Source organism: Rhodnius prolixus, unplaced genomic scaffold (assembly GCF_049639745.1).
Source record: "Rhodnius prolixus isolate KJV_2025 unplaced genomic scaffold, Rpr scaffold_9, whole genome shotgun sequence".
In the NCBI taxonomy this organism is placed as follows: Eukaryota; Metazoa; Arthropoda; class Insecta; order Hemiptera; family Reduviidae; genus Rhodnius; species Rhodnius prolixus.
This window is the reverse complement of record NW_027411604.1, coordinates 12,353,186-12,369,113: the sequence shown is the minus strand read 5'-3', so window position 1 is coordinate 12,369,113 and position 15,928 is coordinate 12,353,186. Positions and strand designations below refer to the sequence as shown.

The 15,928-nt window shown below is 31.5% G+C and overlaps 1 protein-coding gene across 7 annotated transcripts in view; it reads right to left on the bottom strand.

The window, feature by feature from the left end:
• LOC141454369 (cubilin-like) overlaps positions 1–15,771 on the bottom strand; it is a 74,240-nt gene extending 58,469 nt beyond the window's left edge. For 3 of the 7 annotated variants that reach the window (XM_074128506.1, XM_074128508.1, XM_074128507.1), the window contains exons 1-6: positions 14,743–14,847; positions 13,323–13,546; positions 3,817–3,910; positions 3,569–3,698; positions 2,548–2,712; positions 2,359–2,406 (exon numbers count right to left, since the gene is read on the bottom strand). In XM_074128506.1, coding sequence (XP_073984607.1) covers positions 2,359–2,406; positions 2,548–2,712; positions 3,569–3,698; positions 3,817–3,910; positions 13,323–13,401 — 516 coding nt within the window. In that variant the 5' untranslated portion in view covers positions 13,402–13,546; positions 14,743–14,847. Of the gene's footprint in view, positions 1–2,358; positions 2,408–2,547; positions 2,713–3,568; positions 3,699–3,816; positions 3,911–8,125; positions 8,197–10,162; positions 10,400–13,322; positions 13,547–14,742; positions 14,848–14,922 lie in introns of those variants that run through there. The other 4 variants (XR_012458676.1, XM_074128511.1, XM_074128510.1 and 1 more) reach the window with 4 other exon arrangements.
• Positions 15,772–15,928: the final 157 nt, after the last annotated feature.

Below are 15,928 nucleotides of genomic sequence, written 5' to 3'. Positions count from 1 at the left end.
TGTAAGAATAAAAAATAATTAGAGACTTAAATGATCTTTTATTTCTCGGTAACTAATAAAGAGAACGTTCTGGAATTTAGCACAATTATAGACAACTACAAACATTAAGAATAAGAAATCAGTATTGTAAAGGTTGAAATAGAGGAGATATCGAATATTGAAGTTTGGTAAACATTACAAACACCCGAATTCCGATCCCAGATTTCTCCCTAACTAATTTAGAGAACCCTATGGAATTTAGCACAATTTTACCACTACAAATTCCATAATTGTATATGATATCAATACTGTAGGGATTGAAATATAAAAGATATAGTATGTTGAAATTTGGTAAACATTACAAACTCTCAAATTTTGTACCCAGATTTCTCGCTTAACATAAGGAGAACCACACACCAACCCACACACATATGTACAGGATGTTTCAGCAGGGTTAACTGAAAATATGAATTTATGATTTCAAAACAAGAAAAAAAATTCCTACGAAGGTAGGCCCGTTAATGCTTTGTTTATGAGATATTCACGTCTAATGATTTTAGAACGAATGATAAATTGATTGAATAACTGCTAAAATCACGTTGTGTCTCTAACTGCAAATACCAATATTGAAATTTTACAGAATAATACCATCTGGAATTTGCACTGTGGACTTTCTAAATAATAACTCTTTCTCCATAACATTTATCAGTTTGACACTTTTACAGAGTTTGCATCATTATGCATCGCATTTATTCTAACAGTGAATATGCCGATAAGGTGTTTGTGTATGGTTTTTGCAATGCTGCCCATTGTGAATATTCCGTGCGATTTCCGAATAAAAGATTACCATAAAAATCTATCTTTAGGTCCACATTTCAACGTTTTAGAGTAACTGGTATATTTGCTTTAATGCCACGTGCTGATGGAGCTTTTGCCCCTTAATGAAATGAAAGGAATGCGACAATATTACAATATTTTGATGATAATCCGTCCGCCAGTGTACGAAGAGCTGCAGCAGAATTACATATTACGCCAACTCTCTAAGGAGAGTAAGGAGAACTCTCTTTGCAGATGGACGTCACCCATAGTATTATCAACGGTACGATATTTATTACCTCAAGAATTTTGTCATTTATTCAATTTTACGATTGGAATTTAAATCAAGTTGATCTTAAGCCACAATTTTCGCATCATATTCTCTGGACGGATGAAGCTACACTCACAAGAAATGTTCAACCAAGAGACTTATCATCTCTAGATGCTCGAAAATCCTCATGCGATTCGTGAGCACCATTTTCAGCGTGAGTTTCAGTGACTCACTTTTAGCCTGCTTGCTCTCCAGATCTGACACCAGTGGATTGTTTTTGTTTGGGGTTCTAATAAAGGAAAAGTCTATGAAATGCCGGTCAATGATCTTCATTCTTTAAGAAGATGAGTAATTGAATCAATAACAGCAATCCAGTGCCGTTCGGCTATTGCTGCTGTGGAAGAAAGATACCGATTCCTCATTTTCTTTATTATTTATTTATTTACTTTTAATGCCATTATTTTCTATTAATAAAGTAGTTGGAAGACACTATTAATTTTTTTTTTATAATAACCTACCTAATAATAATTCATAAAAATTGAAATCTTTATACGTGAATATCTCATAAACAAAGCGTTAACTGGCATACCTTCATAGGAAAATGTTTTCTTGTTTTGAGTTCATAAATTCATACTTTCAGTTAGGACACTTAACCCTGAAACACCCTGTATATATAAATAAAGTAATCGACTATCTTTTTTTCAGGCAGGGCTTAACGTCCAAATACCAATTACGGGATACGTCGTGGACGGGGGAGGAAGCTCATATTTTGCTTCAAACAATTTTTTCTGACAAATTAAAAGTAGTTATAAGCGGGATTCGAAAGGGGGATCGCCAATTTACAATCGTTCAGACTTACAGTATGAATTTTCAAAATATTAGTTCTAAGGTTCCATGAGGTCTGTGTGTGGTCAACGGTCAAAAAACGGGAAACAGCAGAAGGCAGAAATTTGATATTTTAATATGTTATCATCATGAGTCTTTACATAGAATCTGCCATTATGAAGTGCCAATTTACTGAAAATAGTTTTTCAAACTTGTAAAATATAAACTGCGGCAGGAAAAGTGTTAGCATCTATTTTTGTTTTTAAGTGGTTTATTCACTTGAGGCACTTTAAAAGAAAGCGTACGCGAAGTAGGTCTGTGTAAAAGAGTTAAAACTATGTTTATTTCTTTACTTCAATTTTAAAGGTAAATTTCATTTAACATATTTAATTAATTCTGCTTAAAGAAGCTTTTATCAGATGATGGTGAATTATCAATTTAATAAATTGTAGTATAAGTTAACTAACCCTTCTGGTCAACAATATAATTTTTCTTCTTATAAACCGTACGTTTGCCTGAAAATAAAAACCACTTAATCAAACAACTTAAGAGTTGTTGAAAATAAGCTCATACACTTTGTTAGTGGAATTGCAATTAAGTGACTACACACAGTAGTGTGTGTATTCGCAACTACTTCTCAGTTAAATTTGTCTTACCGTGGTAAATGTTCCAGAAGTACTGTTTGGCAGAAAAGTTTCCAGTCTTTCTAATCGGCGCAACATTGGTCCTCTCACTGTCGAAGTTAGTCCATTAATAGTTGTTTGTATATCAACTAATGACTCACTCTCAAATTTTTCAACAGAGAGTGCTGCTTTTCTAGCCTGCAAATAATTATTTTTATTAATCATTTCAACCGCTTAGAGGAATGTGTTGTTATTCTTTATATGATTCCATCAGTAACCCTTAATTAAATTGAAATCAAACAAAATCATAGTAAAATTCAACAACTAAAACATGTTTTTTATTTTCTTAATCACTTTTCAATTAGGTACCTAGCGAGTTGTGCAGCCAGAATTGGTTCCATTGTACATTCTATAAGTTTAACAAAGCTTAGAAAACGTCTCGCACAAATTAACCACCATCTTAGACGGAACATCTGCAAAGAAAAATAATCGCCCAGACCAGAGAACTGGTCATGGAAAAATTTTGCACTAGAAAATGCAGTTGATCTAGCCAAAGAAAAGTTAATAATCTTTGTCATTCAAAACTTATGTACATTTATATAAGTTTTGTATACTTAAGTATATATAAACTTAGTATACGATTCAGCTTATATATTCCTCAGCTTTTCATTGAAGAAGTCCGGCAAAGTTTTCAGATTAAGCAAGGCCAAAAGAACGGCAGTAGCGACTACATGATAAGCTCGTAAGGACAGAAGCATATTAATGATTACAGATTCAAACTATAATGAAATAAAACAGGATGCTGTGACGGATAAAACCGTTAAGACTGTCCAGTGTTGCAGAACAAACTATGAGTTTGTTTAACGTTTAAATGGCATTTGTAAAAAAAAAAATTAAGGATCAATTCATTCTGACTTTTTTCTAAGATAAAAAATAAAATAATAAAGCTACAATGTTACGATCTCAAACTTAGGTAAATAACACAACAAATTTAGAGGACATAATAAAACACTAAGAATGTGAATGACTTTTCCACTTAAACCACAATACTTACTAAGTAGGTTGCTTGAAGGAGATTTTCTTCGTTAATATTAATGTAGCCTGCACCTCTTGTTCTTAAAGTAATATTAGCTCCTTCTGCACTCACTATATATAGATGTCCATTTTCGCTAAATAATTTTGCTCTAATTTTGAGAAACAAACGAAAAATGAAGAATAGTAATTAGTAAGAAAGCGATGAACAAACATGAAAACTATTTGTAATAATTTATAACAAAATATAAAGTTATTGGGTAAACTAACTGATCTTTGTAGGGAAGGTATGAATATACATGATTGGTGCAATAAACGAAGAACATCCAAACAAAAATTCTGTGATTATAAACCATCTTAATACCTGAAAACATTAATTTATAATAATGTTAATACATTTTTTTTATTTTTCTTTAATTTATTTTGTTATTTACAATCTGTATAATACACTATACAATAAGTAAATGGGGAGATAAAAGTATAGAGGCGTGAAAGGCAGGAGGAAAGAAACTGCCCAGCGGCAGCACTTTCTACAGGATATTAATTTTAGGCCTTCAGACTGCGAGGAAGTCGTGGGGCCACTGGCGATTCAGTCGGCGAGGAGGATTGTCAGGAATATCAGAGGAGGCGAGAAGCTGTACTAGAGGATTGGAGCACGTGGAGAAAGCAGTATGGAATTTTTAATATTTAGTCTTGGCGAGTTGGTCTATGAAGGGAGTGTTGAGGTCGTTGTGTAGAGGGAGGTTAGTCACCGTAGAAAGGAGCGTCAGCTATCTGTTGAAGTACTTTTGATTGAAATGTCTGTACAGTCCGTATGTTTGTAGGTTTGGCTGAACCCCACAGATCTAGTCCGTACGAGTAAGTCCACATTGGTTTGAGGATAGTACTGTATATTAAGCGTTTGAGTTCAGTGGGTAATTTGGAGCTTCGTCCAAGTTTTTTTTAAATTATTAATTTTTTTTAGTAATTTATTTTATTTTCAACAAATTAAATATTTTATTTAAACAAACGATACTTCGAAGTATATTAGTTTCTAAAATTAATCATTATGAGACGTTCACATACTGAACAGTCCGCAGATGGCCTATTCACCGGTCTTAACCCTCATATTTTTGCCGGTAAATCGCAGAACTCAACCGATCACTGCCAGTCTATCTAATCTATATAAACGATCTTATCGTTCAATTTATTTTTTTATATGTGCCTAACATAATCATTTCCAATTATTTGTACTACTTAAAGGTGAGAAGCGATTTTGTAACTATTGCTTTTTAATATTATACTTGAAAACTTTGTACTATACAAATTAATACATGGTATATTGTTCAAAATACATTGATACATCTTTCATTAAAATTAATTGTAATTTGGGAATGTTCTAATTCAGTGTATCAATGAGAAGCTTATCAACAAAATCAATTCAGAAATTAATTCATAATTCTTACAAATTAAAAATAGCCTTTTCCAATTGAAAACATCTTATGTACGTGCAATTAGAATTTAATTCGTGTTTTTCCAGCGTACAAGATTGGCAAGTACAGACTTTCAACAATGCGATTAATCTGCACGTGCTCCCTGGGTGGCAAGAATGTAACGGAGGATTTATACCACTTCTGAATGGGCGAATGTCCCATAACTGAATTTAGGCTATCACTTTATAAAAATAACAAGTTAAGTTTAAGTTAATCATATTCATTCTCAATGGAATAATTAAAGATGTTTAAATATCTAACATTTTCTTCGCCCTTATAGTTTAAAAAATGGAAATGGATCGTTTCTAGTTCATAAATTGTTTAATTATAGCGTATCCTGTTTTTGAGTTCGAACTTTAAATGAGACTGTTCTAATGAGAGCAATAAAACGCAACCTTAAAAATAATATTCAGAAAAACTTTTATTCAAATTAAAACAAACATTTCAATTTAAATTTTAAAACTAATCTAATGTGAAGGATGAATCTGATGATTTTTAACAAGTTTGTCAATAACAGGCTCGAATTTACTCAAAAACAGCTGTAAGTCACAATGTTCGGTAACTTGCAAACGATTTTTTTTTTTAGATTGTGTAATTATGATTTTTAACCCTTTCCGGACCGAATTATTATACAGAGAGAGAGAAAAAAAACTTTTTTCACTGCAATAAATAATGCTTAAAATGAACAAATCAAATATTTTTTTCCATTTTGAATGTTTTGAACATTTTTTGGAAAATGATTCCATATGGCATCATTGGGCACCAGTTAGCAAGAATGAAAATAATTAAAACTTTATTTATTCCATCTAGGAATGGTTGAATTTTGTACAATTTATTGTAATTAGGGTGATTTGGATCAGAGATAAAGTTTGTATTGTCATTCACATGGAAAAATGTGCGAAGTTTGTCAAAACGATTTCTGCTCATTGCATCCGCAAGGATACCTGGTATCTCTGGCCCAATACATTCTATAGCTTGGCATTTTTACAATTCCGCTCATGATGTTTATACCCAAAATTTTTTTTATTTCATTAATTGTGGTGCCAATAGATTGGGCAGTCTTTTGAGCAGAATATAAATTAGATTGCTCCACAAAATTTTTTAAAATTTCATTCGAACAAAAGAGTTGAAAATAATTTATGGGCTTGTCACATCCATAAGTGATATTGTGTTTTTTATTGAAAGAAAAATTAGTACAATTCAAGTGAAAATCATCCCTAACTGGTACCCAACTAATGTTGTTCCCGCGTAATAATTTTGGAGGTTTCCTTTTTGCTTCAGGGGTTGGTAAAACAGGATCCTGCAAATTATTGGAAGGGTTTCCTGAAATATTTTCCGAACTAACTGATCTTTCATCCTCAGTAAAAAACTCATCTTCATTTGGTAAAGTGGTATAATTAGAGTCTGTTTTTGGGGGTAAATTAGCGTTGGCATCAACTTCCCCAATTTGTTCATCTTCAGAATCTGAAGATTCTAAGTCAACATCTGACCAATTACCGTCTAATATAATCTTTATAGCTTCTTCGGGTGTATACATGCGCTCCATGTTAAAAAAAACAGGTCAGAATATACCCTATGTAATAAAAAAAATAGAATGGTTAAGTTAATAGTCAAGTTTTGCTCAAAGATTCCATATGGACTCATTTTTAAAATTTCGATTATACAAATAAATATAAGTTAAATAAATTGAAACATACCTAATTAAAGATAAATAACACTTAGTTTCTACAAAAACAAATAATTAAGAAACAAAAAAGCTTTAAAAAATGCAAAAAAGAATTCACAAATACAACTGTAATGAAGACGATTTTCTGGTGGTTGACAACAATGAAATAAAAACATATTATATTTTCGCGGGCAAGAATTATGTAAAAATTACGACTTGTGCTGCCCCAACAGGCATGAAAGAAAACTAAAATGATGCCAATTGTATTATTTGGTCAAAATTAAGCAAGAAATAATACATTTTAAACTAGTGATGCCATATGGCATCATCGAGCTGGAAAGGGTTAAGATGTGGTAAAAAAAATTTAGGGGGCGTTAGAAAATAATTGATTCTCTAAGTGGGCGGTAAACGGAATAAGTTTGAGAACCTCTGATTTAAACCATACGGGCCGATAATTGATAATCAAAATAAATCAGCTTTCCGGTAATTTATGTATTTTTTAATTCCCATTTCTTTGAAATAAGTTACATTTCACAAATCTGTACCGTACCGATTTTGCCTTAATATCTCCGAATTCTATAGTTGATGCTAAATAAAAGACATTTTATTGTACTACCTTTGAAAATTGGTTAACCAAAATTGTAATTTTACAAAATAAATTATTCGAATATTGTCAAAAACGGCTCTGCCTACATTCTCTGAACTTGAAATTTTAAATGCACAGATATAAATCCGAATATTTTATCTAAATTTATTTCTGTAAAAATTATTTGTGGAGTTCTTAGGATTGTCAGAGCTCGGTTTTACAGATTCAAGAGGTAGAATAGAAAAGAGGATCACCTAATACAGTGGAGTCTCGGTTATCCGTCACCCTTCTATCCGTCTATTCCAATTAACCGTCACTGTCCTCAGTATTTAAAAATTAAAAAAAAAAACCAAAAAATTATTTTAAAAAGAAAAATTTTTCCTTTGTCTTTTAGGTACATACTCTTGTCCATCATTCGATAGTTTGTGGGTTTTTTTCCTAAAAAGATCAACCACAAACAAAACCGATTAGATGTCGCAGACATTGTATTCATTAATTTTATATACACAATAGAATGAATTGAATAATGAAAGCTACCTGACCTTTAAGGCTTAAGCGTATATGTATACCAGTTAATACTAAGTTTTTTACACGTTAAACAAAAGAATCTGTAAATTTTCGTTTTTTTTTTTTCATTATCCGTCTATTCGACTATCCGTCATGTGTCTGGTCCCGGTCATGACGGATAACCGAGACTCCACTGTACCACTAATTTTGTCCTAATCATAAATCTTAGCCAGAAACTCGAAGAAATTTAAGTTAAATAATTTAATATATGTATATTTATATATAATAATATGTTAATTTTGATAAATTGGTAAGAATATGTAAGTGGAGTGAAAAATATAAACTTACTAAATGAGCATAACACCAGTTAACCTCACTGCTGGTTCTGGTCTGAATGAAACTGATATGTAACTTGCATACGAAAAAAGAAATCATATTGAAGAGGGCGGAACCTATGATAAACGAGAACCACCCAAATATGATTACGATAGCGCAATTAATTTTATGAATAACATTTAGAAAAATCTTTAGACTAACTTTTATTTGTTCTTGGTGTAGAATTTTCGAAATTTTTTCCCAGAAAATAACAGTTTCAAGGGATTCTAATGTACAAATTGGTGTGCGTGAGCGGAATGTGTTATCAGCATAACTCAAAAACGAAATATCGTAGAAACTCTAAATTTGATATTTATATTAGTTTTTTGTTAGTTTGTATTTTTAAATCAGCCAATTTATAGCGAATTTACTGAATCGATATTCGTTTTTTTCAGAAAGGCTCCAACAATTTTCTTTAAAATTAGAATGCTCATTGCATACATTCCTTTGTAAAACTTTTCAAGGGAAATTTATATAACAATATTTTCGGTTGAATGAAAAGGAGAATGGAGGCTTTTTTCTAAAATGCCAATTCAGTAAAATGAATCACTACCCAAAATAAATTAATAATTTACATAAATAAAAATAAAGGACTTACCAAAAAAAAAGTTAATATCAAGCGCTAAAATAAAAAATATCTGTTGTAGAGGACAGACTGCTGGAATCACCTTTGCGAAAGTACTTATATGTAAAGATTCCCACATTTTGCTCTTAAACTAAATACATGTGAAAGAACTGCAGTACTAAGCTAAGCAGTAAGGAGCCTGTTAGCTGTTAAGAATTGAACAGTGGCAGCACGATAGAGCTGAGTAGCAGGTGCTCAATCGAGGAGGTGAGGATCCACCGCAGGTTGTTAATAAGGTCATATTGGTAAAAAAAAATATTTTTGTTTTTATTCAATATAATAATCTTTGGCTAGTCTAGAATTTTATGCGGAAGAAGAGCAGCGAACTACCACTTTGCCAAGAATTGCCGAAAGCTACACGTAGTTTTCAAAGGGAAGAATTGTCAGCTTGCTTGAAGATATTTCTGTCTAGAAACCTCAACCATGTTTCTACCACTTATATTACTACCCTTCAAAAAATTGTATTATTAATTCATACATATGTAGTAAACAAGACTCAACTGTTTTTATAATTTACGGTTAATAATTCAAAAATTTTAGGTGACAGAAATTTCTTTTATAAATAGGGCATGGCAGGTGTACATCAGAAAAAAAACACGATGAAATTAGCTGTTTTGTGTGGGATCATCATCGGAATTAACAGTAACCAGGGATGTACATTAAGGCAGATTTTATCGAGAGCATTCTGGATTAAAAAAAAAACCTTGATTGCACTATTAAATACTGCAATAGAACAAGGAAAAGTAGCAGAAACGGCGGGCGGGCTATTTAAAGTAAGCATAATTTTCTAAGCATTCTACAGAAGTTATGAGCAAAGCTTGAGCTTAAAGCGAACAATAGTGTCCCGTTCTCAAGACTTGACCTACATATTTTTTAACCTTATCTTTTTATTACTACTTTATGTTGTACATAAAATTAATTTATATCTCAGAAGTTAAACATATTCGCACACGAAATCGCTAATTCATCCATCAACAAGTATTTCATCCTTTTACTTCATATTACTGTCAGTACACAAAACAGTTACGATTTTAAAACCTCATTAACTTTTTGCTTTTCTCAAGATTTCAAATTTACGTATTTCAATAACTGAGTTGACTCCATAACCGTTCAGAAGTGCACTAATTTGAGGCATTGAGAAGCTAGGGACTTAAATTAAAAAGCTTTTTTTAATAGAAAAGAAAATGATATTGTTCTTACAGAAATATGAATAAACAAAAAGCAACATGTACCTTACTATTACCATCGTCGGTGAATATTTACCGATTTTCAGATATAATTTTTACACCATTGGTGTAAATTCGTAAATTAAACAAATTAAACTTATTTAAAGTATTTACTAAGAAAAAGTAATAATAAAAATCATTCAATTATCAAAAATTAACCTGAATTTAAATGCAGCTAAATGAAAACATAAAGCCATTTCAATTTTGTCTCAATAAGCAGTTTCTTAATTCTGTACGAAACATTTAAGTTTCTGAGGTATACCTAGCTTTATGTCTCCGAAGACATAAAGCCACATATTGATATGATCTTCCACATCTTTTGGGTTACACAGGGGACTCACCACTTCTCGTTACATTGTAATTGTAATTGTACCTCACTACTTCTTCTTCTCGCAAACTGAAATAACCTACATAACTAATTGCATTGGTGCAAACATGAGCGACGACAGCCATGAAGAACGGGTCGTCTAAAAATGAGATTATGAAGGCACTGGACGCCTTCCTCAGACCCGAAAATTCTCACCGTGTCAAAATAGTAAACGCCGTTTAACTCCTGCTTTAGTTCGGTCTACATTCTAATATAACTAGACCAGATTTTTCCAAAATTTTAATAATTCACTACTTGGGTTGATGAAAATAAAGTGTGATAATTTCATGCCTGTAAAATTTACTATTTCTGGGTAATAGTGCGATTCTTTTGAATATAGTTTAGGTTCATAAGCTTTATACAAAATTTGGGTGTATTGTATCAATAAATTTGCAGGTATGATTTGAATCTACATTTCAGCTCTTTAATTCCTTCAATTTGCATTGGTCTTAATACTAACTATCGCACAAGCAAAATTATACAATTTTAACTTATTCTATTGCTTTTTACCTCTTACCTTTAAAAAAAAGATCGTACCTACATGTATATTTTACCATTGGTCTTAATAGTGACCATCAAATGCAAAACAGGAGGGTTCGAGTGAAAGTAGAAGACGATTTCTACTTTTTCTAATGGAATTTACTTCTTGATTTTCAATACAGATCGATCCAACGTATACAATCTGGCAATGCCTTTAATATTAACTAACAAATGCAGAAACAGCAGCATTACAGTGAAATTAAGTGATTATTTCTGGTTTATCCAATGGTTTTTTATTCTTTTTTAAAGGTTTTCTTTTTTATTCCTTCCATTCTCGCAGCTATTTCTAACCCTTTTCACGTTTTCCTTTTAATTCTTTTTTTTTTTTGTTTTAAATGAAACGCTTGTTAACAATAAATCTGTACAAACATGTTAAACATCTTTAAGTTTATTTTTATTTTTGGAAATTATTTCTTACATCCTGTTGTCTGTTCCCTATCGAAGTTTTTTGAACTTTTCCTTTTTTTTTATTCTATTTGCAATCAAATTAATTTTATTAATAATAAGTGTATTTTCTGGAAATTTATTTCATTTATTGAATGAAAAGGTTTATGTACTTTATCAATTGTTATAGATGTTTTTCTCTAGTTTCTCAATTCAAGGTAAAATTCAAAACGCACCGTAATTTAATTAAACATTTTGGATTTTCGGATTAAACATTTCTGAACTACAGTACTTCCTGCAAAACCGTTCATCAATAAAAGACCAGGTGGAAAAGACGTAAATCAACTATCTAAGGAAATATATCTTCAGATTTAATCAGGAATAAGTTAATTAAATATGAATGTCATTACTACATTAATATGTACAGCCAGATTTGGGCAAAATTTCTAGAATGTAGGCGCAGCTCCACTAGACTTATATAGGACTTCCTTTCACTCACATTTAATCATATTGACGACTCCTTTCATTCACAAGTATTTAACTTGATTGGTTAAATGTGAGTGAAGGGAAGTATCGTGAGTCACCAGTCAATTTAAGTTTTCCCAAACTCTGTAAAGATTTTATTAAACTTATTGTAAAAGAGTTTATAAAATATTATTAAATAATTTTTCTTGTTTCTCATTTATCTTTTATTAATTAATTAAATTATTTTTTGCTTTATTTTGTTTTTATTTTTTTGCATAAGCATACAAGTTTTCAATTTATTTTGCTTTTGCTTATTTGGAGAATTTTTTCTTTTATTTTCCCGTTTGTATTGTTTTTGTGTAAATTTTCCATCTCATTTCTTTTGTATATTGTACTTTTTATTTGGTTTTTGTATTTAATGTGCTGTTTAATTTAATGTATGAGATGACCGACTCCCCCGATGGTCGATGGCCAGGAGGCAGTCTTGAATAAAGACTATTATTTTTATTATTATTAATTAAAAAAAATTGTTAATTAATAATATTGTATTTATTTTTCCTTTTAATCTCTTAATGAAATTAAAAATAATGAAAAAAATACGAAAAAAGAAAACATAAAAAAATTAGTTGAAAAAGGCCTTTCTTCTTTAAAGTTTTCATTGATATTGACCAAATATCAAAAAAATACAAATATTACGAAATTATTTCAATAATTATGGAAACAATGTTGGTACAGGGGATGAAAATTCTTTATCCATCTCCATAATTTATGTTAATAATAATCAAATTATGAAGTAAACAGTGAATTTTAAATATGGTAATTTTTACAGAAGGAAACTTTTTTTAAAAATATGATGTTAACGAGGGTTAAGTATATTTAGTGAATAAAGCAAATTATTGTTATTGCAACAAGATAGTGATTATTTTGAAAAAACTGAATGACACTTCTTACCCCAACGCCTTACCGGGCATTTAGGTTTTGTTAAGGTTATAACTTTTAATAGCGTCAAAAGTACATGCTCATGCTACCTAGCGGTAATAGCTCAAACTAGTTATGGATCTAACATCTTAATAGTTCAAGCGATCGCCACTAGATAGGACTGACGAACCATAAATCCAATGTCTTTCTTTTTTAAATTCATTGATATTGACCAAATATCAAAATATGTAATACAAATCTTAGGAAATTATTTTAATAATTATGGAAACCATGTTGGTACAGGAGATGAAAATTCTTTATATATCTCCATAATTTATATTAATAATTCACTGTTTACAATTATTGTACCTAAAGTTTCCATTAGTAAATACTAAAAACTAATGATTTTTATAAGATGAAGATGAGGTTGTCAATAATTGAGAAGGCACGGTAGCCGAGCGGTTAGAGGTGAGACCTGCGAAGCTAGTACGTATTGTGGTACTGGGTTCGATTCCCGGTCTTAGGCCTTGGAATTTATTTAATGGTTAATATGAGTAATTTACAGTAAAGTATGTTTGCTAGTGCCTCCGTCCACGACACCTAATTGGTAGCCTGAAAATATAGGAATCACTTTACTTTACTTACTTGTTAACAATTCTAATGTTCCCAGCCATGCTAATCCGTTGTATCCATCAATGAACAGTAAGACTTCAAACTTCTGCATTTACTTGATGCTAATATGAAGATACATATTCACTCAAGTCCAGAGGTAATTGAAGTAAGCAGAGACGAATACCCAAACTATGTTTTTTTTTTTAACTCTTGAAGCATTTCTCTTATTGAAGACTAGAATAACTGCAAACGGACTACTGAAAAAAAACAGCATTTACAAAGAAATATAAGATACTCGATCACAATAAATTAACCATAGCAAAAAATATTTTAGGTCGATGCACTAGTAAGTGTACACCAACGAATTCTGGTGGAAGCATTCACGAATTTCTCTCTCAGGTCTTACATATTTATTAAATTTTCATTAAACATAGTATTTTTACTAATATATATTGTCAAGTGATTCTGCAATATTATACATGTTAAGTATTATAAAATGATTCTATCGAAAGAAGTGCTTGAAGAAGAGCTTTCTCAAAACCACAAAATAAAATCGGGAAAAAAGGATTTCGCTAGGTGTAGGATAAAAGGGATTTTGAGGTAATTATGAATAGTAAAGTCGATGCAAACTGAAGAGGATTTACTATTTTCCCAAAGATTCTTGATTAGGGAGACTGGATTCGTTGACAGTTGGAAAAGTAGTACCCTAAGATTTCTGTCATAAGTATATATTGCGGCATAAGCAACAGCAATGGCAGTCTTTTATTTATAACAGAGTTTCTAGCTATTGTTCAAGAGGCTTAAAAGAAGTTTAGATTGCGGAGTTTGCTTCCCTTCTTTCGGTGTACTGTGAGAGATCGAGTGAATCTTTAGTCGAGAAACAGTTACATGAATGTGTGGGAGAATTTCACGGACCCATAGAGATTTTTATTTAGTAACACTTGCTTCGTTTTTTTTTTTTTATTCTTCTCATGCCGTCTGCAAATGAGATGAGTCTGAAGCGAACAGCGAGCGGCAACAGGATTAAGATTTAGGAAAAAAATTATTGCTCTTTCTTTCGCAAAGGTACACGGTCCTGCATTAAGGTGATGCGGAATAGAAATCAATAAAAGGGGAATGAGAATTAAGTTTTGAGGAACGTCAGCTTGTTCGGGGAATGTACAGGATTAGACAAATCCATGATTCAGCAAAATATCGGGTCAAAAATCCGAAATATGGGATCACAGATTTCTTATTCTTCCCAGGCCCTGACACAAGTCTTTGTAACATCCAGGGCCATCAAAAGGCTTCAGCTCAAGGAGGGAAGCGATAGCGCACAGAACGCGAGACGTACTCTTGATGGATTTTTCAAGGAAAATGTTTAATACAAGCTCTAGATCATAATAATATAATGAAAGTACTTATTAAAGTATATTAAAGGAAAGGGGCCAAGTGAAAATGATAAGCAACATACCTTATGAAACCGATGCAAAAGCAAAGGTCTTGTTCACACAACTCTTGCTCCAACAAGTACTTCTCATTCTACTTCTGCTTGTAGGCACTTCTACCACCTTTATTCCTGTTACAAGATAGTCAATAACTATTGGCAGAGAAATATAGAACTAGAAACTTCATATCAGACCTATCTACGAACCCATCTAAATCTTCATCTGAAGTGCCGAAATCACCATCATATATAACTTCTAAAGTTTCAATATATTTCACATATTTTTCAAGCCTTAAAATTTATTATGTATAAATCGTCACCTTGTTAGTTTTCTTTCATTGGCTACATTATAAAAAGAAAACCATAACAAAAATATATAAGAAATGATTCTATCAAAATATATAAACAATTATACTGCTTAAGCAAAAGTAGTCAATTTCATGGACAGGTAGATGGGAGTTAAGCTTATCGAACTTCTCTTCCACGTCTTGGAATCGTCCCGTGGTTTTCGTCAGTTCACTTGGACAAAGGACTAACTCTTCACGTAATTTCCTTCGTTATTACATTCTTTGTTCTCGCTCAGGTTGGTTCAGTAGGTCTCTGATTTTGCAAGAACTGTGTGTACGCAATGATTATCGATTATCTGTGTTTATTCTGCTGTTTAATAGTAGTTTTCACAGTATGATCGGATATTTCCTTTCTATTCTTCTCTTCTTTTTATTTCATTTAACAGATTTGGATGTTACTTAGTTTAATTTAATCACTTTGCTATGAACTTTCAAGTCCAAATTTATGTAGTACAACTGATTTTTCTAAACTAAATTACGCAGAAATACAGGCTTAAGATTTTACTAGTCTGATGTGGATACGTCCGAAGTATTTGATAATAATATCTTTGTGTTAGTACGATGCATTTTTATTATATGCCTTAAGGGTTTCGGGTTTTTTCATCCATCCTAGCGGTAGAATAACCAGTTTAATGTAGAGATTTCTACTTCTCTGACGTCCCCTCATTGCAGTTGTACTATGCTTAAGTATTGAGCACGAACAGTGAGGTGAAGAGACTGATTGAGGGAGGTTACATGGTGTTATCCAAAAAATTAATGAATTGTCCAACATTTGTAAAAATTATGAAATGAAATTATTGAAACCTAATACCTACTTGTTTAAAACTTCTCTACATTTTTTTTCCAACTCTGCGCATGTAATATTT